Source organism: Dermacentor albipictus, chromosome 9 (assembly GCF_038994185.2).
Source record: "Dermacentor albipictus isolate Rhodes 1998 colony chromosome 9, USDA_Dalb.pri_finalv2, whole genome shotgun sequence".
Taxonomy (NCBI): domain Eukaryota; kingdom Metazoa; phylum Arthropoda; class Arachnida; order Ixodida; family Ixodidae; genus Dermacentor; species Dermacentor albipictus.
In genome coordinates this window covers 16,050,285-16,075,658 of record NC_091829.1, presented here as the reverse complement: position 1 = coordinate 16,075,658, position 25,374 = coordinate 16,050,285, and the positions used below count along the sequence as shown (strand labels likewise).

The 25,374-nt window shown below is 46.6% G+C and overlaps 1 protein-coding gene across 5 annotated transcripts in view; it reads left to right on the top strand.

The window, feature by feature from the left end:
• Positions 1-25,374, top strand: part of LOC135903675 (ras and EF-hand domain-containing protein homolog) — a 111,449-nt gene that overhangs the window by 68,127 nt on the left and 17,948 nt on the right. For 4 of the 5 annotated variants that reach the window (XM_065434000.1, XM_065433997.1, XM_065433999.1 and 1 more), the window contains exons 3-11: positions 51-92; positions 950-1,099; positions 1,992-2,082; positions 5,731-5,826; positions 7,028-7,224; positions 8,678-8,746; positions 9,954-10,041; positions 12,713-12,786; positions 23,232-23,536. In XM_065434000.1, the coding sequence (XP_065290072.1) occupies positions 51-92; positions 950-1,099; positions 1,992-2,082; positions 5,731-5,826; positions 7,028-7,224; positions 8,678-8,746; positions 9,954-10,041; positions 12,713-12,786; positions 23,232-23,536 (1,112 nt within the window). The remainder of the gene's footprint in view (positions 1-50; positions 93-949; positions 1,100-1,991; positions 2,083-5,730; positions 5,827-7,027; positions 7,225-8,677; positions 8,747-9,953; positions 10,042-12,712; positions 12,787-23,231; positions 23,537-25,374) is intronic. The other variant, XM_065434001.1, reaches the window with a different exon arrangement.

The window sequence follows — 25,374 nt, the reverse complement described above, 5'->3', positions numbered from 1 at the left end:
TTTCTGAATGTTTGAGCGTATCTATCATTTACCCGAAATGGTCTTTTCAGGAAACATTCGCCGACAACCTACCGACGAGATTTCTTATATAGGTGCGTTTTCTTTGACTGCCTCTTGGATTGAGTTCTTTTGTGGTGTTGCCTTAACACGCTTAGCACACGATCACTCATCATGATTCGTGAATCACTCATCGCTGATCATGAACCTGTGACAAATCAACTTAACTTATGACATGGTTCTTGGAACGCCGTATTACTCTCTGACGCACTCGGTGCATTCGACAACGGTGTGACGTCAAAGGGCGGGCGCGTGAATTCATATGACGTATGTATGAGTGGCGAACACACAGAGGATGTGGACCCGCGTGCAGTAGATCTTAAGGAACAGTGGGTGAAGCACACCGAAATGTGTTCATTGCTTAAGCTCACGCAAACTGCACTAAACGTGTCCACACCGCCTGTGAGATCATGTAGTACCTTCTTGCTGTCGGCTGAGGTGTAAACCAACCAACTTGTTCAAGTTGTTTTGCTTTGAAATAAAGATGGCGCTAGGCGTGTTCGTAACCTTGTATTCACAGTACACGACTAGGAAAAAGAAAAGAAAATTTTAATTCGGTATCATTATGCTAATAGGTACATCTGTACGTCTGTCCATTATTTCCTGTGTTCATTAGACTTTGTAGGAGTAACGCTTAGGCAAAACACTAGAAATATATGCGGAGCCCCACGGTGACACCGACGCCGACGGTGAAAGTTTGCTTGGAGTGTCCATATCAATGCTGTCGCAATAAAAAAAGACATACACAGCGCAATGTGCGTGCTTCGTCAAAGTGTTGCTCCTACGGAATCTGAACTACGCTACACCTATCGACCCAAGTTCCCGTGTTATTGAAGTTCGTTTCTCCTGCATTCTGTTTACGCATGACTTACTCCTCTGTCGACGCAATCAGCGAGGAGACGCTCAACGACTTGTACAAGGAACTTCAGCGTAGCGAGAAGCCGCAGGTCGTGGAGCGTTTCGAGGACGTCATCGCCGATCTGCTGGACAACATGAAGCGGCTTCAGGAGGAGAACAGTCAGTTGGAAAACACATGGCTCAAGTGAGCGTGGCCTCCTATTCTATTTACAAATCAATCAATCAATCAATCAATCAATCAATCAATCAATCAATCAATCAATCAATCAATCAATCAATCAATCAATCAATCAATCAATCAATCAATCAATCAATCAATCAATCAGTTTTTCTAATCTTTTCTCCTCAAGGTACATTCTGTCCTGAAAAACGTTTCCTGAAACGTCCTGAAAAACGTTTCCAACAAGTGTGTATAAGGTGGTCTAGTTTATTGTTGAGTTACAACAAATTACCGGGAGTCTGGCAGGAAGCAATAAACAGGACTATAGTGCCACACCTACATCAGCTATAAGTCTAATTATCGACACAAACATTGCGTTATATCTGCGGTAAAATAAAGTGCATGCATTATCAAGGAGCGGCGAAAGTTGCCGTGTATGGAACAATAGGTCCATCAATGACTGAGTTCCCATGTTAAACTTTGACATTTCTAGAAAACGTTCAGGAGTAAAAGGCGGTACAGTTTGCTTTATTTTTCTTCTTCTCGCATTTAGGACAAGGAGTTGGGCTATCGAATCTGCCGAATTCGTTGACACTTTGGATCTGTTGTGCATTCTGTTAAGTCCATAGCATAATGCATGAGTTGTGTACAGAGATAATATCATGCGTCGATCCGATGCACCACGTACCTGTGACGAAACGCCGCGAAACAGCGCAGTGAGTCTGAACACGGAATCTACTGGGTGGGTGCACCACATCTTGTGCGCGAACTATATAGCGTATGCCCGTCTACTGTAGCCAGCAATGCCGCTTCCCACACACTAGTGTACGTGGAGCACGCATACAAGTCAGTGTTGATTCATAGTGGATTGAAAGTGGCTTCAGGGAAATGGTTTTCGTTCTTTCGCCTTGACCAGGGAGAAGAAGGAGCACGAAGAACACTTACGACGCATGGAGGAAGAAATGGACAACCAGGTCAAGCTTGTGGAACTGCAAGCCAAAGCCAAGGTAAGCCGCCAACGTTTCGCCGTTGAGTATAAGTCTTACGGCATTGTACAATTACCGGAAATGCGCGCGTAAGACCACGCACACGTCAGAATGTCGATGAAGCCGCTGAGAAATAGCGAGATCTGGGACGCAGTGAGCTCATTTGTGACTCTTTGTTCGCTTTCTCAACCTGTGTGAACGTTCGTATACGCGCGCGCGTTGGCAGGTGTGTCGGCTATTCAAACGAAAGCAGCCGGATGCTGAGAACTTCCGGCTGCTGGAATGTTGAGTTCCTCGGTGGCTTAGCGCAAGTACAAAAAAAAAAAGAGGTCATGGTGGTCATGCAATCCCTCAACGTTCGTACGCCTGGCCACTTGTCATACGATACGCTATCACGACCATATTTGTCCCGCACTATGGGACGGCGGATGAATATTCGCAAATTTGTAATATCAAACTGTCGAATCAAATGCAACTCAAGGGCTCAGAACACTCGATTCGATTTTGAAGGTTCAAATATTGGTGCACTATTCTAGCGAAAACTAAACACGTACATGCCCAGTGGAAAAGGCAGAAAAGACAGCAAATACCTGGTAAGCTTTTACCCCACCTTCTGTAGCACGACGTGCCTCGAAACCGCAGGTTTGCGCTTTTCTTGCTGTTCCCTCAGGCGAAGCTGGACAACACGTCGCAGTGTGTTTTGTCACCATTTCTGGCACCGCGTCTCTCTTCGCTTAATCAGGGGAAGCATGTCTAGTCACGTGCCGTGTAGTAGCCGAGCGCTGGACGGAAACAGCGCCCTCTGCCTAACCCGCTGGAAGTCCCTGCTGGAGAAGTAGTGGTGGGTGCAGCCATGTCAACAATTACAGATGTCTAACACAGCCTGACACAAAGGATATCTCCCTACGCGGCATTTTTTACCCTACGGAGCTCTTCCGTGTGTGGTTATTGTGTCGTCAACTGGACACTGAACCTGGACCCCCCCCCCCCCCCCCCCCCAGGTCAGTTCATCGCACCGTAGGTTCTCTGAGATGATTAACTACCACCAGCTGCAGAGGAAGACAGTGCTCTGCCGAAGCACTTTCTTTTTAACTTTTCCGGAAATATTTGTTTCTGTCAGCTAAATGACAGCTCCAAATCAAAGGTGGCAGTGAAACTAAGCGTATATCCATATACAGTTGAACGCCTTTACAGCGGTGGCCTCTGAATATAAATGACCTGCATGGCGAAGGATTTCAATATGTTCCAGCCGAATTCTTATTTTTTCGTACGTATGAAAGGTAGGTACTGTAAGCACATAGGTATGCGTGCCTTTCGTATAAAGTGAACCTCTCTACTGCGAAGACCACTGCAACAAGCTCGACTGTACAACGAAGAAATGTCAGAAATAGAAAAAAGAAATGGCGGGAGTAGTCCTGCCGCAGTGCTCCATGTCGGCTGGTACGCTGCTTGTTGCAATGCATCAGAGGGTGCGACGGCTGACGAATGCGTCGCAGTTGATGACGACGTGATGATGTAATCATAGCTGGCGACCGACGACGTTTTCAGAGACATCTAGGGAGAAAAGGACGCGAATGTCAACGAAGGCAGCAGTGTTGAAGATTCTGTAGACGAACCAAGATCTTATTATAGCAAATGAGGTGATAGCGTGTCATTCGACAAGCCACAGCTTTAATTTGTTGCGAAGATCCTCCATTTCACGCGGAGCATTGTGTGAACCTCGATGCAATTTGGCTGTGGTCGCACATTCTGTCAAACGGAGCGTATGCAAAAAAAAAGCGACATATTCCAATTAATCACTCTTGAATTCATATTAAACAGAGGTTTCCATTTGGTGAACGCGCTTAGCCTGCTCTGTTGTGACCGGTACGGTGCGCGATCTTTAGAACGAAGAAACCTGTGTAACGAAGGATTTTGGAGGTTCCGAGCACTTCCTTATACAGGCGCCTGATTGTATACCCCATATTTTCACGAGGCCGCCATTTTGTTCGTGCGGCTACCAGCTGCGGTAGTCCAGTGGTCACGACGTTAGGCAGCTGCAGCTCGAGGTCGCAGGGTTCGATCCGGTCGTGGCGGCCGTATTTCAATGGAGGCGAAGTGCTTCGGTGCTCGTGCATGTATTTAGGTGCCGGTTACAGAACTCCCGGTGGTCAAAGTTAATCCGCATTGCCCCCGTACGCCTCATAATCTGATCGCGGATTTGGCATGTAATATTCCAGAATCTCTTTTTCTTGTCGTTGTAACTTATGGCGCTTGGCAGCTTACTAGTGTAGCTATTTCTTGCCGGGTAAATGAAGTTGCATTCATGTTAAAGCAGGCAGGGAGGTTACTTTGTTGCATCATTTTCTTGCGCCATCCTTTGCGTACAATTACTATTCAAAACTATGCAGAGTAGCGTGTTCGTTTGCCCATCTCAAATTCAATTCCTGTCTCTTCACGCACTTTGCCCTTTACGAGAGCGTTCTTTATTCGTGTTCTATTTAAAGTTTCTTTGTAACACGTTATACGTATCTGTTCTTGCCATAGCATGCGCAGCAGGGCATGTGTGCTCGAGTGAGGAAGGACAAGCACATTCATTTTCACGACTAGCGCAAACTGCACGACACTGATATATTCGTGTCTTTATCCGTGACAAACTGCCGCACCTACCGCTTGCTACAGCTGATAGCGAAGCTGTAGCATCATTGACTGCGCAGGCCATACCCTTGTGGGGCGCATGACACAGGATAACTGCCCCAACGAATTCGTTTGCACAACGATGGCGTTGTATGTCTTTGTCGGCGTACTGTTATGGCATGTTGTAATATGGTATATTACATTAACTACGGGAGGCCAAGCTTGCGCTGATACTCAGGCTAATCTTTAAATTGGCGCATGCGACTCCGCCTTGATGAAGACGCTCTTAAATGTCGAAGCGAGTCATGGATAAATCCTTTTTTATTCCGTAGGTATTGCATCACTATACTTCACCGCATCGTTTACATTTGATCCCTACGATTGCAGTGCTGACATGTTTAGACGTTCAGTTTTCCGAGAACACACGTGACACCAAAGTATGTTTGGTGACAGGCGATAAACATGCCACATAGCAACGCCACTGCTTTTACTCCTTATTCACGGGGCTCAGGGACCTTTATGTAACACTTGTGACTATTTGTGATCAAACGGTTATCCTAAAACATTCTCGGCTAACGCACGATAACGTAAATTTAACGTCCGTTATTTCCTGGCTTTTACCGACGAAATATAATATAGGTTTCGGTATATCAAGCGAAATATTCCGTGTCTTTGTTCTTTGTTCTGACGAATATTATTGCGGAACTAATTTAGAATTCGTGTGAAATTCCTCTGAACTCCATTGGAAGTTATCGCTCTGTCTTTCCCGTATTCTGCTCACGTTCTTGTGCTATTCAACACCTTTACTATGGCATACCAACAGGCCTAAGCTGCCACGACGGTGAACTCCGTTGAAGTTTTCCGAGGATGCACTGAAACCATTTTTAATGAAGTGCGTGAAGACATAATTCCGCATAGCATGCCACTATGAGCATCTTTTGCAGTCTCAAGGTGCACAATAAAAAGAAAAAAGAGCTATGTGATGCTTATATTTGCTTCAGCGCGGCATTTCACGAAGGGATCATTGATGATGTCACTCATTCTATGGCGCAGGTGGAGGAGGAAGTCGAGGCGAAGAGGAGGACGCTTCAGGCCAAGATGAGCGAGGAGATGAACGAACTGCAGTCGCACGTCTCGCTCTTCGAAAAGGTTGCGATTGACTCGGTGCTTTTAACTTCGCGCAGGCTCTTTATTTTTCTTCCGCGTGTTCTTGCAAATACTGCTGGAAGATCGTTAGAAAAAGGTTGAGTCACAGGCGTCGCTTTAGTGGAGGAGGATAACCTAGGATGTGGAGCGTTGGGACGGGCAGCGAGTGTAAACGCTGTCAGCGTGGACCGTCTGTGCCTCATAACGCTAACGGGCTCTTCCTTATTTCTCAAACAGCTTTCGGTAACACGCGATAAAGCTTAATGTCTGTTATCAGCAAGAATCCTACGAGCACTAACATATTCATAAATATACCCAAAGAAACGAGAATTTTGTGTGAGTGACGACGAAATGTGTGAAGCGTTTTGGCAGCTGGGCAGCAAAATATACCATGTAGTAGATGTTTGCATAGAGCGAACGCGGGCGCCGGTTAGACAAAGTTGGACCTACTTTATGTATATATGTACATGATTTTTTTAGTGCAAGCAGATGTATTACTTCAGGTTGTGCCTGATCTGTCATTTGTCATTTTCATGACACCTGACGAAACAAGCGTCACGATCGTCATCACAAGCAACATTATCCACGCGACAACAACAACAACAACAACAACAACAACAACAACAACAACAACAACAACAACAACAACAACAACAACAACAACAACAACAACAACAACAACAACAACAACAACAACAACAACCTTGATTGTCAGTTTCATTTCAAATCACAGCCACAATCCTTCATGTCGTTCGCTACCACCACTGTCGTTATCGTCACCCTTCACCTTCACCGCACCATGAAATCTGTAGGCAAGGCGCAGAGATAAGATGTAGACGGACACTTGAAGTGACCAGCAGTATAGACAAACAAGGCTCAAGCTCAGAGTGGAGCATGAGGTTTCACTTGCTCGCCCACTGTAGATCACCACTACATGAGTATCCCTGCCGCAATCAGGATCATCGCAATCATATTCTCCCATTTAATCAGCGTCGTTTCAAACGCGGAAGCACGGATTAGGACAGACGCGCCCTTCTTTCGACCTGTCGCGCTTTTTCTTTCATTCCTTGTTTTTCTTTCTCTGTTATCGGAGTCGCCGTCCTTCCGCTGTCACACGTCACGCGAACGCGACGAGCGTCACAAAACGCGCGAGCATCACTGAAAGCGCGTACCTGAGGTCATCGCTTGTTCTCGCGGCCCGCAGGTCGAGCAGTGGCTGCGGGCGAACGAGACGCACGACCGCAAACTGACCTCGGTGCACTCGAAGCTGGACGAGGCGCTGCAGGAGAACCGGCAGTTGCGGCTAAGCCTCATGGACACGCAGAACAACGTGGCGCTGACCCGCAGCGAGCTGGCCCAGATACGATCTCAGTACGAAGACAAGTGCAAAGCCCTGTACGAGTGAGTGAGCGTCGTCAGTTTGTCGGGTTTACGTTGATGGCTTCGCGTCGAGCCAACCGGTGTTTGCAGTGCGAAGCGAAAGCGAACTTTGTTTGGGTGCATTATAACGGACGAAGTGTGCTGAAATAAGGGATCAGTAAATGCGCTAGCTGTTCTCCATCCGTGCTTTAACTTCCATCGTCTCGCGTTGGGCACTCAACGACGGCATTGGTCAACAGCGCCGACTCACTGAGACCTACTCGTCTACAGTCTTTCGCACGAGCTATCTTTGATGAGGGAGAAGGGGTCCTAAGCCCCCGCTGTACAAAGGAGCCTGGAGAAGAGTGAGAGAGAGAGCGAAAGGGAGAGAGAGAGAGAGAGAGAGATATAAGGACGGCAGGGATGTTAGTCAGTCAAGAGTTCGGGTGGCTACCCTGAGCTGGAGGAAGGAAGAAGAAGAAGAGATAGAAGGGAGAGAGAAACGCGGTTCATAAAGACGCGCACGGACAGTACTAGAGCCCAGCCACTTGTACAAATCAGGCGTTCTCAGAAAGCACACAAGTGTCTTCACTGCCTTCTGAGCAGATGATCGGTGGGGACGGAGTTCTAGTACTGTCTGTTCACTCAGAGGACGATCATCTAGTTTCATGAGTGTGTTGGACATAGATCGTCTTTGTGCTTCAAAATGAGGACAGTGGCACACAATAGGTGATCAATGTTCCTCCTCGAATCCGCAAGTTGGACAAAAGCGGGAGAATAGTGTCTTGAGCTTGCTCGTGTCTCATTCTGAATATGTTTATGCCTTCAAATGTATTCGATCAGTTTCTGTCCGCCACGGGTTTCGTGCAATGTCTCCCTTCTCCGTTATATGCGCGCACAGCATTGTTTTTTTGAACCCCTTTCTTTGTCAGCCTGAGCTTTAACAGCCATTAATGTGTTATTGGTTCTTCTGAAGCCCGTTCGCTTTAGGTGAGTTTACTTGAGCACAGTTATGTATGTCTTAAAAAACAAACAACGAACGATTCTTTCATTCCTCCAAATGTTCCGGGGCGAGCATCCGCGCAGGAGCGGAGAGACTGATGGCTCGATGTGCGCTTTCTTCCCGCGGGCCTAGTGTTGGAACGAAGTGTAATTACGAAGTATAATTTGATGACTTTTGGAGGCGAGGCACAGTTAGGATGGTGAAGGCAGTGTTGGCACTGTTTGCAGTGCCCAACACTGCATGCCGGCAGGCAGTGCCAATACCAGCACGTACTCTATCTGCTGCCGGTGCTCCTAATTTCGCCTGCGCTGTGTGCCAGCTGTCATTGACCGAAATGTGTTAATGCGTGCCTTTGGACGCGTTACATAATGGCTAGCGATTGTCTGCTGCCCTTTATATTGTCCATAGTGTAATAGACTAATACTTCGCTATCGCTGTCAATGTTTCGCATCATGCGCGAAACCGCGTATTTCTTTTTCTGGTCTTCTACAGCGAACGGGAGCGCATCATGGGTGTATTGCAGGAGCAGGGACTCGCCAGCAAGCAGCTTCAGCATCTTCAGTAAGTATCATTTTACCGTTCTCACTTAGTGCTAAGTAGTTTTTCTTGTAGCTGTATCGCACTATCTTGTTAGTTTGTCTTTGAGTGAACACGAGTCGAATTCATCATGGATAAGGCGTCGCTAAACTGTCATTACCGAGCACTGTTGTCTTCGATTTTGCTTGACCGACTCTCACTTAGCCGAGAGCGATGGAGATATTCGAGTCCCGTTCTAAAGCTTACCTATGTGACTTCGAGCCTTGTGAACAGATAGATGCCATGATAAAAACGAAAAAGAAGGAAGAGAGAACACGTGAACTCGAACTCTGAACAACAACAACAACAACAACAACAACAACAACAACAACAACAACAACAACAACAACAACAACAACAACAACAACAACAACAACAACAACAACAACAACAACAACAACAACAACGACAACAACAACAACAACAACAACAACAACAACAACAAAACAACAAAAGCAACGGGAGAACAAAGAATGGCGAGATGAGCCGGCGCAAAAGGCATGAACATATAGAAAATAACAGATTGAAGCAGAGTAAGCAAACCTGCTCTTCTCTCGCGGTTTCAAAATATAATAAAACGATTGCATTAAAGAATATTTATCAAAATATATGGCTTCGTTGTACCATAGAAGCACCCGTTATTGCACAGCTCGCCTTTTGAGCAGGAACCTAAACGTTTTAGCGAGCATTATGAGGCGCTCTGTACAGTGGTAGCACGTTTTCAATCCCTGGAGAAAGTCAGTGTAGAATCAGATTCTCGAGAGTGGACATGCAAGATTTTAAGTCGGGCATCATGTTAGGCGCTGGTACACTTTTCAGAGCTTGGTGGCCTTTCTTTTTATCATAACTTTTTAAATAAGGTTTTATATGTCTTGTGCAAAGCAAATAAGACAAGCTGTCATAGTGGTAAGCGCTTTCGGCCGCTTATAAACACGAATGCAAGTTGTATGCGTTTTTCTCACATTTGTGTTTTTTGATGCTCAACCATTGTCAGATGCTGTTTTGAAATACATATATTTCAATGGCCTGACTCTTCGTTCAAGAGATTGTCTTCCGCAATCAAGTGCATAAGAAGGTTAATCTTACAATAGAAATCAGAATATAGATGAACGATTTCGTTTGTATCCTTCCTCTTGGCTGTGAACTTCGCCCTTAGAAAATTTTCTCGCCTTTCGCCTTGTGTGTTTTGCAGAGAAGCCAACAGAAAGTTGCAAGACACCAATGACATCTTGCGGAGCGTCTTGGAGAAAGCCGAAGCCGAGAAGACGCATACTCCTGACGTATGACTGAGTTCGATGATAATAGATAGATAGGACAGATGGGTAGGCAGATAGATTGGATAGACAGGAATGTCGACGTGGATAGACAAGAAAACACACAGAATGCCTAGAAATGTCAACGTGTACGTACAGGTGGCCGAATAGATGTATGTATGTATGTATGTATGTATGTATGTATGTATGTATGTATGTATGTATGTATGTATGTATGTATGTATGTATGTATGTATGTATGTATGTATGTATGTATGTATGTATGTATGTATGTATGTATGTATGTATGTATGTATGTATGTATGTATGTATGTGTGTGTGTGTGTATGTGTGTATGTATGTATGTATGTATGTATGTATGTATGTATGTATGTATGTATGTATGTATGTATGTATGTATGTAGGTATGTATGTATGTATGTATGTATGTATGTATGTATGTATGTATGTATGTATGTATGTATGTATGTATGTATGTATGTATGTATGTATGTATGTATGTATGTATGTATGTATGTATGTATGTATGTATGTATGTATGTATGTATGTATGTATGTATGTATGTACGAGGGCCGTTTTTTTTTCAACCTCCGATCGCTCCGTGCAGGCGCTACGCGGGCAGCAGAAAGCGGACATGCGCTGTAGGCAACTGCGCAGCTCTCGCACTACACACTCCACCATTGTTGACATTCAGGCGTCAGTCGGCATTGTGCTACAGCCACGTAAACATGGCTGCCATTATTGTTGCTCCCGCCAAGTGTGAATTGCGAAGTGTTATTCTTTTTCTACAGGCTGAAGGCCATGGTGCTGCAGAAATCCGTCGGAGAATGAGTCGAGTGTATGGGGAAAACTTCATGAGTGATGGTGTTGTGCGTGAATGGTGTCGAAATTTTAAAGATGGACGTAATGATGTGCATGATGAAGGGGGCCAAGGACGCAAATCTGTGGTTTCAGATGACCTGGTTCAACGAGTTGACAGAATGGTTAAAGAAAACCGCAGATTCACCATTACTGCTTTATCTACGGAATTTTCAGAAGTTTCAAGGTCTGTTTTGTACTTTATTGTTACTGAACGGTTACGCTACAAAAAACTTTGTGCACGTTGGGTCCCAAAAATGTTGACGGACGGCCACAAAACTCGACGAATGGCGTCAGCTTTGGAGTTCCTTGAGCGTTATCAGGATGAAGGAGCCAACCTTTTGAAATCAATCGTGACTGGTGATGAAACCTGGATTCAAAACGACACACCGGAAACAAAACGACAATCACAACAATGGATGCATTCAAATTCACCAAACAAACCAAAGAAATTCGAAAAAACCTTCAACGACAGAAAGACCATGGCTACTGTGTTTTGGGAACAGCAAGGTGTGTTGCTTGTGGAGTTTATGGAGCCTGGAACCACAATCACTGCAGCTGTTTATTGTGAAACTTTACGACGTTTGCGTAGAGCCATTCAGAACAAACGAAGAGGAAAGCTGACCGCTGGAGTTGTTCTGATCCATGACAATGCCCGTCCACACACTGCTGGAGCAATTCAATGGCTTCTCGAACAATTTGGATGGGACATTTTCGATCATCCGCCATACAGTCCAGACTTAGCACCCCGTGACTTTCATCTTTTTCCTGGACTGAAGACGTGGCTTGGTGGGAAGCGCTTTCAAACCGATGGCGACCTTCAAACCAACGTCAAGGACTACTTGAATTCATTGGCGGCAACTTTTTTTGAAGAGGGTATTGCAAAGCTTGTCCACAGATATGACAAATGCCTCAATCTCTTCGGTGATTATGTCGGAAAGTAACCGTAACTGTACTAATCTTTTGGTAATAAAATTATTGTTTTAGATGAGCTTGTCTTTTATTTATAGCCTATCGGAGGTTGAAAAAAAAACGGCCCTCGTATGTATGTATGTATGTATGTATGCATGTATGTATGTATGTATGTATGTATGTATGTATGTATGTATGTATGTATGTATGTATGTATGTATGTATGTATGTATGTATGTATGTATGTATGTATGTATGTATGTATGTATGTATGTATGTATGTATGTATGTATGTATGTATGTATGTATGTATGTATGTATGTATGTATGTATGTATGTATGTATGTATGTATGTATGTATGTATGTATGTATGTATGTATGTATGTATGTATGTATGTATGTATGTATGTATGTATGTATGTATGTATGTATGTATGTATGTATGTATGTATGTATGTATGTATGTATGTATGTGTATGCATGCATGTATGTATGTATGTATGTATGTATGTATGTATGTATGTATGTATGTATGTATGTATGGACGGATAGTAAAGATAAGAGGTGAACAAAAACGCTGCCGTATACAAAGGAATGGTAGGACAGTGAGATATCGAAATGGATAACGAGCTTTATGTATCTATCGATTGTTTGTTCTATACATGAATACTCCTTGCTTTCCAGATAGGCACATAGAGAAGATCGATGGTAGCTGATGCATAAACAGGTAGAGAGATAAGCAGATAAATCAAGAGATTGATAGATAACCACTCAACATAACTCAGTGCGGCAGCTGTGTGTTTTCGTTAGCTTTGCATGAAACTTCGATAATAAGAAAAACACGTCTTGACTGGCTCTTTTTTTATTTTCTTTCAATATTATATTCCTCCATCACACAATTGCAGTTGGTGAGACAAGAGTCGGTACTTTCTGACTACTTTGGCGACGCTGCCTTCATGCCACCTATGAGAAACCGAAGGTACGTAGATGCTAAATAGCTGCTTTTTCACGCATTCGCTTACGTCATTGAGTTGTCATTACGTCTACATTTGGCACGAGTACAGAGCGAATGGCGTGTTTACAGGTCAATCGGCAAGATGTTTGCCACCTCTGTAAGTGACGCTAAAGAGAACGGTGGTATGACAAAATTTGCCATTTGGAAGTGTCATGCTTTTGCGGATCACCGCGTCAGAGGGAATTGTAGAAAAATCGTGATGTTGGGGAAAAAAACAATACGCACACATTCACAATGCTCGCGGTAAGAGTTCATCTTCGCCAAAGTGTTAGTGAGGCTATGCGATCAGTAAATATCGCAGTGTCTGTTTGGCGCTGTATACAAAAATTTCAGTTTGGGCAAACATACATTGACCAGCTAGTACGTTGCATTTGTTTTCATTGCGGCATCATATAAGTGGGTTGTTCAAAGGGGTTGTGGCACTATTCAAAGAACAAAGCTCGACGAGCTCTAAAGAAAAGAAAATTAGAGAAAACAAAATGACATTTCGTTATTTATTACTCCTGAGAGAGAGAAAGAGAGAGGTGAGGGAGATTCGAGGGGTAGGGAAGTTAACTGGAAGACAATCGTCTAGTTTGCTACCATGCTCTGGGGGTGAGTGTGGTGTAATCTCCTGAAGACGTACAGTTCGCTATGAGGGATGTGTAAACAATTTACGAAGAAACAAAAGTTTCCTTCAATAAACGCTTAATAAATCTGTGAGACAAGCAGGAACTGCTTCACCCTCTCACTGTTAAAAAAAGTTCCAGTTTCGCCAAAAGGCGAAGTGTTAAGATATGGCGGATCTTATGGGCATCAGCCATTGTGACGTTGACGCGGTTACAGAGGTCGACAACATCTTCTGTGTAACTGGTAAACGTCTCCCTGCACTGTTGCGCACGGCCACGCAAACGTTGCTCGGCGCGAAGCTTGCGAACGGCGGGGCGCCCGAATACCTCCGTCACGTTACTTTTGAAGGCCGTGCTCGTCGTGAGATCACGTTCGTGGTTGTGGTGTCACACGCTGGCGTTACCGCTCAAATAAAACCACACGTAATTCAGTTTTTTGGTGTCGTAACAGTGGTTGTGGATGGTCACCCGGTCGTAGTGAGCAAGCCAGTCTTCTACGTCATGGTCTTCGGTACCGCTGAAGATGGGTGGGTCGCGTTGACGCAACGGGCCGGGACAGACCACGGTAGTCATCGGAGCAGCGGGCTATGGTGTTAGTGGTCCTTCTTCCGGCATTATGAAGACGGGCTGCAGTGTCCGATTGCGAAGTTCCAGAATTCCTGTTGTACCCCGCACCTCCATCAATTGTAAAGTGGGTAAAGCAGCGACAAACGCAGCACCAGCAGGTAGGGCGCAGCCAGAGAGCTAACTGGGTACGAGCCATGCGATGGCAACGGGGCTTTTCAGTATGCCGATCTTCTTCGTCACAATCGCAATATTCAGGTTCCGGGTTGCGCTGAAGACATTTCAGTACGCCGGCCCCTTTGAGGAGCATCTTTAGCGGTGTCGCATCTCGGTGGTACGCAAGATGCGACAGGAGAAAAAAAAAATACGCAGAAACTCTACTGCAGTTGTTCAAGTATACGTAAGCATTGTGGCACTTGCTCATATCGTATGCGACGTGCGTTTGCAGCGATTGACGAAAGAGAAGACCAATGTATGCTTGTAACCTGTCTTGGCTCTTGATCCGACCAAGAAAAACCTTTATCAACCCTTATCTGTCGTTATCAACCTGATCGCACTCGTTCCAACCCTTATCGACCATTATAAACAATTATAGGTCGTTATCAACCTTATCGAACTCGATCCGATCCTTATTAACCCTGACCAATCGTTATCAACCTTATCAGAATCAGTCTGACCCTTATCAATCCTTATCTGTCCTTATCAATCTTATCGGACATCATCATACCCTTCTGAACTCTTATCGGCCGTTATCAATATTATCGCATTCGATCCGACCCTTATCAACCCTTATCGGTCGTTATTAACTTTATTGGGCTCGATTAAATCCTTATTAACCCTTAGCGGTCGTTATCAACCTTATCGGAATTGACTCGACCCTTATCAGCCCTCATCTATCCTTAATAACCTTACCGAAAATGATACGGCCCTTGTCAACCATTATCGGTCCTTATCCACCTAATCGGACTTGATCCGCCTCTTATGAAGCCTCATCGGCCCTTACAACCATATCGGAATTGCTCCTACCGAGGCAGTGCTTGATTTTGAGCGTAACCTTGAGCCTACGCGATGGTAGTGGCAGTCTGTACATCGTCAACACGTAGCCGGCATGTGAACTTCCGGCGCGGGTTTGGTGTGACCTCGGAATCGTGCTGCGACACGGGGAGTCCCTGCCGGTTCCGTTTCGCGCAAAGACGATGTGCGCTATCAGCAAACGCTGGTCGCCTGCGTTGAGGCTTGGCCGGCACTTTGGCCAGCAAAGCACAAGCACCATAAATTAATTAATTATGGGGTTTTACGTGCCAAAACCACTTTCTGATTATGAGGCACGCCGTAGTGGAGGACTCCGGAAATTTCGACCACCTGGGGTTCTTTAACGTGCACCTAAATCTAAGTACACGGGTGTTTTCGCATTTGGCCCCCATAGAAATGCGGCCGCCATGGCCGGGATACAAGCACCATAAAGCCCAAACCCCAATGATAACAATTTTGGGTGCGATGGCGACGAACCACGCCTTTGAGCGACGAAACGGGCCGTCGCGCGAACAGATCCCTTGTTCCTGTCGCTCGATCGCTCGGTTCTGGAAATCTAGAATTCGTCGCTCGTCGCCCGGAAGTGCTGTTAGCGAATAGCCAATAGGGCGAAGCCGGGACTAGATGTATATCCTTCAAGTGCTACCGATTGTCGCGCAGAACGTATGAACGATTAAAATTTGATACGTGCAAGGATAAGAACCTACTGCAAGACCTCCAGAAATATCTTATGCTGCTCTTTACAGTAAAATATGCCAACTTAAATTGACAACGCACGCGTCACGCCAGTTTCGGCGCCTATTTGCTGCCCTCATACCGGCAACACCGGGGAGACGTCGCTCAAAGTCGTCGCTCACGTGGGGTACGACTTGCAAGCGACGAGCGAAGGCAACAGCCACCTTCATCGCGTCGCTTGTCGCGGTCACGTGCAAAATCGCTTGCATGTAGTTTGTACTTAAGAATAAGCTAGTGACGAGGTTCTTGTAGCTCGAGGCAGCTAGAAATTTGATGCACAAAGCTGCCGTAACAGGCAAATGATCAAATTTTATATGGGTGTCATACGCGGGGCACTTCCAATCGCAATCGAGCAGTATAAGATTTCTCAATCGCGAGTGCCTCTTTGCGCAAGTTAAGAATAAACTTTCCTCAAACCCAAGCGCTTCCCCCAGAGGTGACCTAGCAGCACTGTGGTACGCGCACTGAAGTGCTCACTGCAAAACGCGTATCCCGTGCTCCGTATAGTCGGGTACCAGATTTATAACCTCGCGTTTGTCTTTGGTTGCTTCGCTGTGGGGTATGTCGCCCAGTGTAGTGTCGTAATTAGTTTAAACTTTTTTAGAACCCTGCCGCAAAAAGCTGTTCATGGGCGGCGTGCGCCGTAAAAAAAACTGAGTTGCCAATGCCCGATTTTGTCTGCACTGAGATGGCAGTAACACGGGAACGTCGGATGCTTCGGCAGAGAAGGCTATTACACCGCCGTCCTGACAACGCAAAACCAATCCGTTGCGGCCAGTCACGAGTCAGGGGGACGGAACCTGCAGCTCTTTCATTTGGAGTTGACGCAGCGTGCGAAGCCCATCATCTACGTCACTCATCTCTCAGCGAGCCGCGTAATTAGGCACTCGCTGCGGAAGCACAGCTCGCTTCTTTGTGCGCAAATGGCCGACGGTGCGCGGCTCTGACTGGAAAACAACGAAACGTCGTGTGCCTCCGACCCGCCACCCCTTTGTAGCCGGCGGCACCTCCTTTCTTCGTGCCTGCAAACAGGCTTGTCCTCGTGACACACAGACACTAGACGTGCTGGCAGTTCTCTGAGCGAGGTGTTCGGGAACGGCATCGCGGCAGAAGCGAAGCGCACCGCGCTGGTGGAAGAGAATGTGACGGGAAGAGTGGTAGTAGGGGAGGGTGGTTGCGGCGCAGGGCTGCCTGATGGCAGGCCCAAAACGAAAGCAGGAGGGAAGAGAGAAAGGCCGAGCTTCCACGCATGCTCGGCGCCGCCAAAGCGCGCGCACCTTTTCCACGTCGTTACAGTGGGCGCCCTGTGAAATTATTGCGAGGACATAACTCTACCTACTCTCTCTCTTTCCTCCCTTCTTCGCCTTCGTACTCCTTCCCTCTCCGAGCCACGGCCTCGAGCGAGCCGCGGCTGCTCAAGGTGTTGGGGAGTTCTATGAAACGATGGCTGCACGCGGTGTTCTACGATGGGAGCTCCTTCTCGCTCGAGTCCTTCGGTTCTCCCAGCAGAAGCAGCACGGCCAACAGCTGCAGGTTTCTCTCGCCACACGCTGCCGCCTTGGGCGAGTTTGGGCAAGGGAGAGAGAGAGAGAGGGAGACGGAGAGACACGGCGAATGAAGCAAGCCCCGGGTTGACGTGAAGAGAAAAACAGAGTGCGATAGCGGGGTAGTGTGTATGTGCGTATGTTGCCAGGCTATCTGTACAGGAAGGAAAGGAAGGGGAAGCAGCTTGCAGCCCTGTGTTTATTGCTCCGCGTTGCTGCCGCCGCCGCTGGCGTGGTTCTTCTGAACGCCCACCATCGACCTTCGTGGTGGCGAGCTTGCACCCTTGTCGAACGCTGAAAGGGTCTTGAGCGTTCAAGACCCGTCGCCGCTTAGCTGGACCCGAAGACGACGTGCGGTGGCAGGAGCCCTGGACTTGCTGGAGCGTTCCGAGAATCGTCAGCTTGTTCTTTGCTGTGTGTGTGTATAATCATCGCCTTGGCCTTCGTCGTGGTAATGACTCGACTCAACCATAGATGTTGTGTTTGAAGTGGCGGAGGGTTCTCAACGTCGCTTGACCTTGGGTGGTTATTCAAAGAGATCATAGAGTCGGTCATTGCCTTCTTCATTGCGGACATTGGCTGTAGCCCCATTATCTTGGACGGCGGCGAAGAAGAAGTGGTGTTGACACAGTTGACGGCCTGAGGCTGATCGTCCTGGAAGTGTCTTCCCTCCCAGCTGTAGCTAGACCGTACGCGGTGAACCACTCTGGATGTGTTGGAGCCACAACTGAATGGAGGCTGTTTTCATGAAGCGACTCAAGGCTATGTTCGGCGTCGGCAGGCGAGGCAAGTTGATCGTGAACGACGAACGCGGGCCGTCGGAAGTTGATCCGGTGATGTGCTACAAAGTGCTTCCGGTCGGCGCCGAAAACGCGGCGGCGGCCCGGGAATCAACGGCGACAGCAAACGGCTGGGCTGGAGGCAAAAGAAATTCGATTGTCGCTGGAGAAGTGTAGGTGACGCTTTTTGTTGTTACATCGACAAAAGAGGGAGCAGGAGGAGAAATAGCGTCTGCGTATGTCGTGTTGGCAAAGAAATATGCTATGATTAGGAAAAGAGGAAGAAATAAACGTGGGCGGGTGAAAGGCGGTGCTAGTCCGACACCTGCTGCGACGAACGTGCTGAGACTTCTTTCACGTGCACTGTCACAATATGTCAATGTTTTGCGTGAGATAGGTTTGTTGCCACTATTTTGTTTACTGCAAGAGTGGAGGAAAGGCGGACATTGCTTGGTCTTAGTGCAGACCGACTCAAAATATTTATAATGAATATCACTCTAGAAAATGACGCAATATTGACAGCTTACGTTGATTCGACCCCGACTTCCTTCGTTTTAGAATAAGATTTGTCATTTAGAAATCCTGCTTCGTAATAACGAAACATTACACTGTGATGGACATCGCGGCTTCCATTTGGCAGGCACCGGCGGCGGTCGTATCATCTCTATGTGAGGTTTTTATGCGCCTGAAGCATTAAACCAGAAAGCTACACCTGTAGTTTGAGCCGAAGTTCACAAGATCATGTTGTAGAAACATCCCATGACTGGTGCATATGCGTGTATGGCTATTTTCTTAACGCTCGATTAAGCAGGCATTGAAAACTCTCTTATTGTTCTATTTTTGGATGATATGGTGAAGCTAATTAGTTTATTCAAATATTAACGTTTTCCTTTTGAGAACTTGCTAACTTGTGTTTGTTAACACGAATTTTGCCTCGTAGTTTATCTCATCGTAAACATTTTGTTTTTGGGTTCCAGGATCCTATTGTATCGAGTCATGATAGGTGATCGATGTTTCTGAAGCCTTAATATCGTGTTTGAAAAACGTATGATGAGAACTTTGTGACTTTTGTCAAATACATCCTCCGTTGCCGGTCTGAATACGTATGTCAGGGGGAGCGCTTTCCGTGCCTCATTCTTGCGAGCTTAATAAAACAATATTGTTACCTTTTCAGCAACACAAAAACATGACAGGGTTAATCATGTTTGTGCATTATCCTGTCGTGCATCAGCAGTTCATTCTGAATTAATTTAATGCCCGAGCACCTGAACCTCCGCAATTTTTATCAGTCCCGACAGCTGAATTAAGGTTTGACGGAACGTATCGAAAGACAACACCGTTACAACGTTCTATTGTTTTTTTGATGAGTGATGGTAATACAGTAAGCCTTCCAACAGGCTTATGAAATGCTTGAAGAATTGTTCGAGGGAGCTAACTGAAATCACGTTTATGTTCGCCTGAAATCACAACTAAACCGGCCAATATTAGGGAATTATCTATTGTTCACACTATCCTATGGTGCCAGCTTAGGTCAAGTGATACTAGTCAGTTTACATCGCAATACGAATTTTTGTTTCAACTGTTGCAGTTCTATTGAAACGAAGCATATGCAACGTTAAAAAAGGCCGCTGCTGCCGACATGCAACTTAAAAGTAGGGAGAATAGTTAATACTCATGGCACTCACTCCTCGTCCACGCGAGAAGACTCCCTGTCGAAACATCGGCTTTAGTCTAATGCTTCACTTGTTCAACCACTAGTGATAATTTTGATTCTCCATTTACCCGTGAACCCTTTGTATTGTTTGGACACGAGTGCACTGGTGCATTTTATGTATGGCTTACGGTGCTCATAAAAACTCCCCGTTATATACTTCCCGTATGTTGGCGCGGAAGCTAGTATATTCCATCTTCAAAGATTGGAATGCCAAACCATGCTCGACTACCGCAACCTCCGTATGATTCCAAGTAGACTCTCTTATTCAGGCTCCTGCGAAACAGGTGTTGTATTGAATAGATTAGAGAGTCGCTTTTTTTGTCGCTGCTGTGTGCACATACGACATCGCAAAAGCGTAGCAAAACTACGTTCTTGTTACTGGATCATTAATCAAGATAGTAAACCAGTAACGACGCAATCGGAACGCCAACCTTTAAGAGGTGCGAGAAGTATAATGGGGCTCCTTTAGTCAAGCGAATTAATGCGCTTCCCACGCTATCATCGTTTTACACTCACAGCTTTCTCTTGGGTTATTTAGGTTATAGCGCAAGGCAAGTGAACGCTAATGATTTAAGCAATTTGCTTTTTTTTGCGTTAAGCCAAGGCAGTCGTTTTGCGTATTTCAAGTTCTGTGGGCATTTTCTGTTAAGCTCAAACGAGCTCTAGTTTGTGCCGTTTGTTGCTTTTAAAGCTATACTTGCTGAAGAAGAAGAAAAACAACATTGCTTCAAGAAACGAGGTAATTTCCATCCAGCTCCATAATCTAATTGGCAGCGTGAATCGAATGTCTACTAGTCTGTGCTTCGACTCATATTTAGGTACCTCGGTCGTTGTGTTGTGGCTTTTTAGAATTAAATGAGCATTCGTCTCACCTAGTGAACGCATGTATGCAGGCCGCGCATTCTTCGTGCTGGCAGTTTTGAATGCCCTGAACGAGTGTGTAGATTTCGTCTATGTAAGCTCCGATAGTGCAGAAATACGTGCGATATTCACACCGCCTGTTTTTGACGCTCAAAAACAACGTTTAGCGTACCACTTCCTAAACGCAGAAATCGTGCTCAGCGTTTTATTGCACTGTCACCGATAGCGCGGCAGCCATGACCATCTGCTTGATTGGAGCACCCAGTGGTTGCTCAGCCATAGAATTATCGTTTTCAGTTTCTATTGGAGGTTTCCTACCATAATTGTCGAATAGCTGCCAGTTGCCTCGCACATTCCGAAGAGACAGCTTGCATTTGTTAAACGTATACGACTGCCCTGAGTATTGTTAGAACGCTTAAGTGTGACATATGGGCGTATGTGCCTGCTTCAACGCATTCTTGCGCCGAGTGGATATCAAGACGCGGGAATATGCTTTCTAAAAGGTTACCCTCCGCCAGAGGCGTGGCGTTTTATCCGTCCTTCTATGTCTAAGTTGTGTATCACGTTCACGTTGATAGCGCTAGATTGGTACGCTTGCGGCGGAGTTAGGAAAGCTTAAGATTGGAACACTCGCACCTAAGGTCACCGCGACATTTGCTCGAATAAATGGCATTTCCCGGAAGATGCATTTTCGTGGTTTGGCTGAACAATGCTGCGCAAAGTTCAACCCGTCAGAAGGAATGTTTTTATTGTGGGAATTAGGAAGGTCCTTTCTCGGTCGTCGGAGAGCACCTGCAGGAGCAGTAATGGCGAAGTAGTTTGGGCAGAGGTAGTTACGTCTCCCCTTGTGTAGAAGTAAAAAGTATAGTGTTACTTAACTTTTTGTATATTCGCTAGGCATACACCCTGTTCAAGGGTGTGAAATAGCACTTCTTACATTCCTTATAGAGTGGACATAGAACTTTACAAGCGTTGCTGTTTTCTTGGATCATTCTTTGCCAAAGTTCGAATTCACTCCTATACTATACCACCCACATACTCGGACAGTGTTGAACTCACTTAGTCTGACACAGTCTGCTATCCACTCGAGATCTCACTAACTCAAAGCTGCGTGAGGTCTGGTAGCCTATCGATAATTTCACATACAGTGACTGTCATAATTACTCGGAGTACTCCTAAAATGCCTTTTGGCTTTCCTTGCAGAAGTTGCTGGAGCTCTCCGTTTGCGATGCTTTGAATGTGCTGGGCTAATATGTGGTCCCTCTTATGTTCGCTCCTTTTAGCTTGTGTTTGTTAAACTTAAGTCGTTATAGATGTGTCTACATTGTTCGGCTAAAGTATAAAGGCGGCTGTACATTTTGACACATGGCCACATTCGAAAAAAAAACCTGCACTTGCACTCATTCCCAGTTTGAGTCATATCGACGGAGTGCAGCGACCGCAAGCATGAATCTATTCTCTCACACTATCTGTCTGAGGACGCAAGTCTACAACCAACCTGTGAAGTCAGTCCTTTCACCGAGACGTGCGCGTGAAGCTGAGTGATCCCACTCGTCTGCTTACTCAGAGCCAGCTGCTCACGTGATACACAAGTCCTCCGACTAATAGAGTCAGTGCACTGGCTTTCATGTAAGTCTGGTTGAGCGGAGTCGTAATATGGGTCGCCTCCAGTGGTTGGAGCGGGATTATGAACATGCCGTTTGAAACGTAGTGATCCGGCGCTCACCCGCGGTTGGCCGCTTTGTTCTTCAAGAGTCTGTCACGTATTGACTGCGTGCATGCAATGTTCAACTACCGCTGGAGGAAGGTCAGAAGGCTTGTCGCGACTGAACGTTGCAGGAACCTAGTAGCCATTATATGTACATTCGGGTGAAAGGCCCCAGCGAGCATGTGGTTAAATTGTGAAGCTTGGGAATAAAAAACAATCACGTAGTGAACCATGAGAGAATGAATTGGAATTGGCACAGCGGCAGCTGGCCGAGAGCCTGCTGAATCTCTAAAGGTCGTTATATTAACTTCTGCATAATTGGGTGGTGCCTGTGAAGACTATAGCATCAACTGAAGATAGAATTTGGAAATACTTACGGAATATAGCGTTTCGCTTTGAACTGAGGCTGCGTTTATGTATCCCGAATCATCATCATCATCATCATCATCATCATCATCATCTAGGTCCGTTGCAAGACCAAGGCATCTCTTAGTTATCTCCAGCAACCATTCTGCGCCAGCTGACCCCACCTTATGTTCGCAAATTTCCTAATTTCATCGCAGTCCCTATTTCTCTGCCGTCCTCTACTGCGCTTCCATTATCTCGGTGCCCGTTCTGTAACCATAATATACCACTGATTATCCGCCCTAACCCGCATAAGTGTGCGTAAATCTGGCAGTCTTTAAAGAATAATAAAAAAAAAACTTTATTTTGCATCTTCCGTCCGCGCGAGCGCTACTCAGGTCCAAACATGCCTGATTTACGCACAGAACCATCACAGCTCATTTCTCATAATCCGACCAGTAATATTAGCGCGTGCGTTTACTGATTGCGCCGTTTCACGTCTATTGACGCCCTTCGCAGGCCTCTCGGCGACCGGAGGCCCCTCTTCGACCCCGAAGAAGAGGAGCGCGCCTCGGCCATCTGGTCGACGAGGGCCCCCTCCGTGGACCAGCACCCCGTGCTGGACCGCATCGAGAGCGAAGACGAGCCCCACGTGGTCGACCACAACCACCACGGCGATCAAGAGGAGCTGCACTCGCTGGAGCGCCAGCACCCGAAGCCGCAGCCGAAGGAGAGCGGAGACGAAGCGGCCGCCATGATGGCGGCGGCAGGCCACTTGCAGCCGCCAGCTGCCGCAACGGCGACCGCGCTCGCCGAGGAAGCAGGTGAGGCGCGCTCACTGTACAAGCGGCGCTGTATAGCGGCACACCTGTCGCTTCGCCCCACGCGAGCGTTTTTCCCTCGAAAGCAGTTGCCCGTGGCACGTCCGCGCCCTTCACATCTCTCTGTTCGCGCGCGTGATTCTGCAGCAACCGCGCAGCGGGCGCTTCTATCTCTCCCAGTCGAAGTGCGCAGTCTATATCTAGGACACCAGACGTCAACCCCCCTTAGTTTTACTTGTTTCTAGCGCGTCGACCCTGGGGCCCGCGCGCGGGGTCCCTGCTTGTGGGTCGCAGGATGCGTCACTCCGGCGCAATGCGTGCCGGCGTGCTCATACATGCTCGCGCGCGTTGTGAGAAATGACCACTGCCTCGCTGCCATGGCGGCGGTCACGACTTAGTTTATCGTCGGGGGTCGGCCGGCCTTCCGCAAGAACCCCGATGTGGTTGCGTTCGCCTCGCGCCGCTTCTCCCGTACACGCTTTCTTACTGTACTTTCTCCCGCCCCCTCAGCCCCCTCCCCCCCCCCCCCCATCCCTGCCTGCCCTGTACATCACGTGCTGCTTGTTTGAATGACGTATGTGCGCGCTGTGCGGCCGGCGTGTGCGGACCTTGGAACGAGAAACACGAAGGAACTGGGGCAGCACATTCTGGACAGGTGTGTTGGTGAACGGGCTGCGAGAGAATAGGTTGATAAAGCGATTGTAGCGATAGAGGCAAGGGCACAATTGAGCCAATGTTAAAGCGGGTCACGGCAATCGCGCCGGCATATTCGCGAATGGCATGCTCTGAGGAAAAGGCAAAGGTTTCTCACCGGGCGTTCCGCTCTCCCACTGCGAGAGAAAAATTCCGTCAATTTCTGCTCCGAAGAGTTTGAAAAAGTCTCGTCCGGAGGTGTGCTTTCGAGTGGACGTGCAAGATTGCCGTACAGAGAACTTCATATTGCCGAGCATCGCTGCAACATTTACAGGGGCCTCGGAGCGCGATGATTTCCAACTCCAATTCTTAAACACGTAAAGTACAACAAGTAAAAATTAACTGGGGAAGTTTCTCAGACTAGTCATTGGTCATCGAAGTTACAGCGATCTGTGTGTAGAACTCCCTGCAATAAAGAGTAGCCATTAATATATTCCGGAAATTGTTCTTATGGAACTGTGCGGAATAAAAAGAAAGAAAATGTGGAGTGCGTTTTGAGGTGCACCCGTGTAACGCAGGCGCCACATTTGTCGTGCGTTGGTAGATGCGCGACATGATTTTTTTTTCCTTCCTGGTACATAGGTAAGTGTTAGCTACTGAGGTATCTAACGCTCGCTCTTACTTTAAATGTAAAGCTTCATTTATCAATGAACACATCTGGGGTCAAAGTCTTCCTTTCCTACCGATAATTTTTGTTTACGCCATGTGCCTTCGTTGACATTTTTTGTTTACGTTGAAATAAAATCAAACTATAGGTGGCTTGGGTATGTTCCAATTATAACACTCCCTAATACGACACTAGGTAATCCACAACCTTGCCGAGGAGTTTCAGATAATAAATGTTCAAGCCTCGTTCACTTTGTCAGCAGTTCTGTGTACAACGTTTGTAGGGCTTCGAGTTTGAGTCGTGCAAATATGTTTAATCATTGCCGTTTAATCATATGCAACCATCTTCCCACTGAAAACCTCATCATCTTCCCTACTGAAAAACCTATATGTCCCCTGTTTAAAAATCTCATATGAACATGTGGGGATCCCGTACAAGGAAAACCCGTATGTTCCCATATATCATACGGGACATGCCTCATATGATATTCCAGTATATGTTCATAGTATGTATTTGGAGGTTTTGGGGTATATGTTTTTTG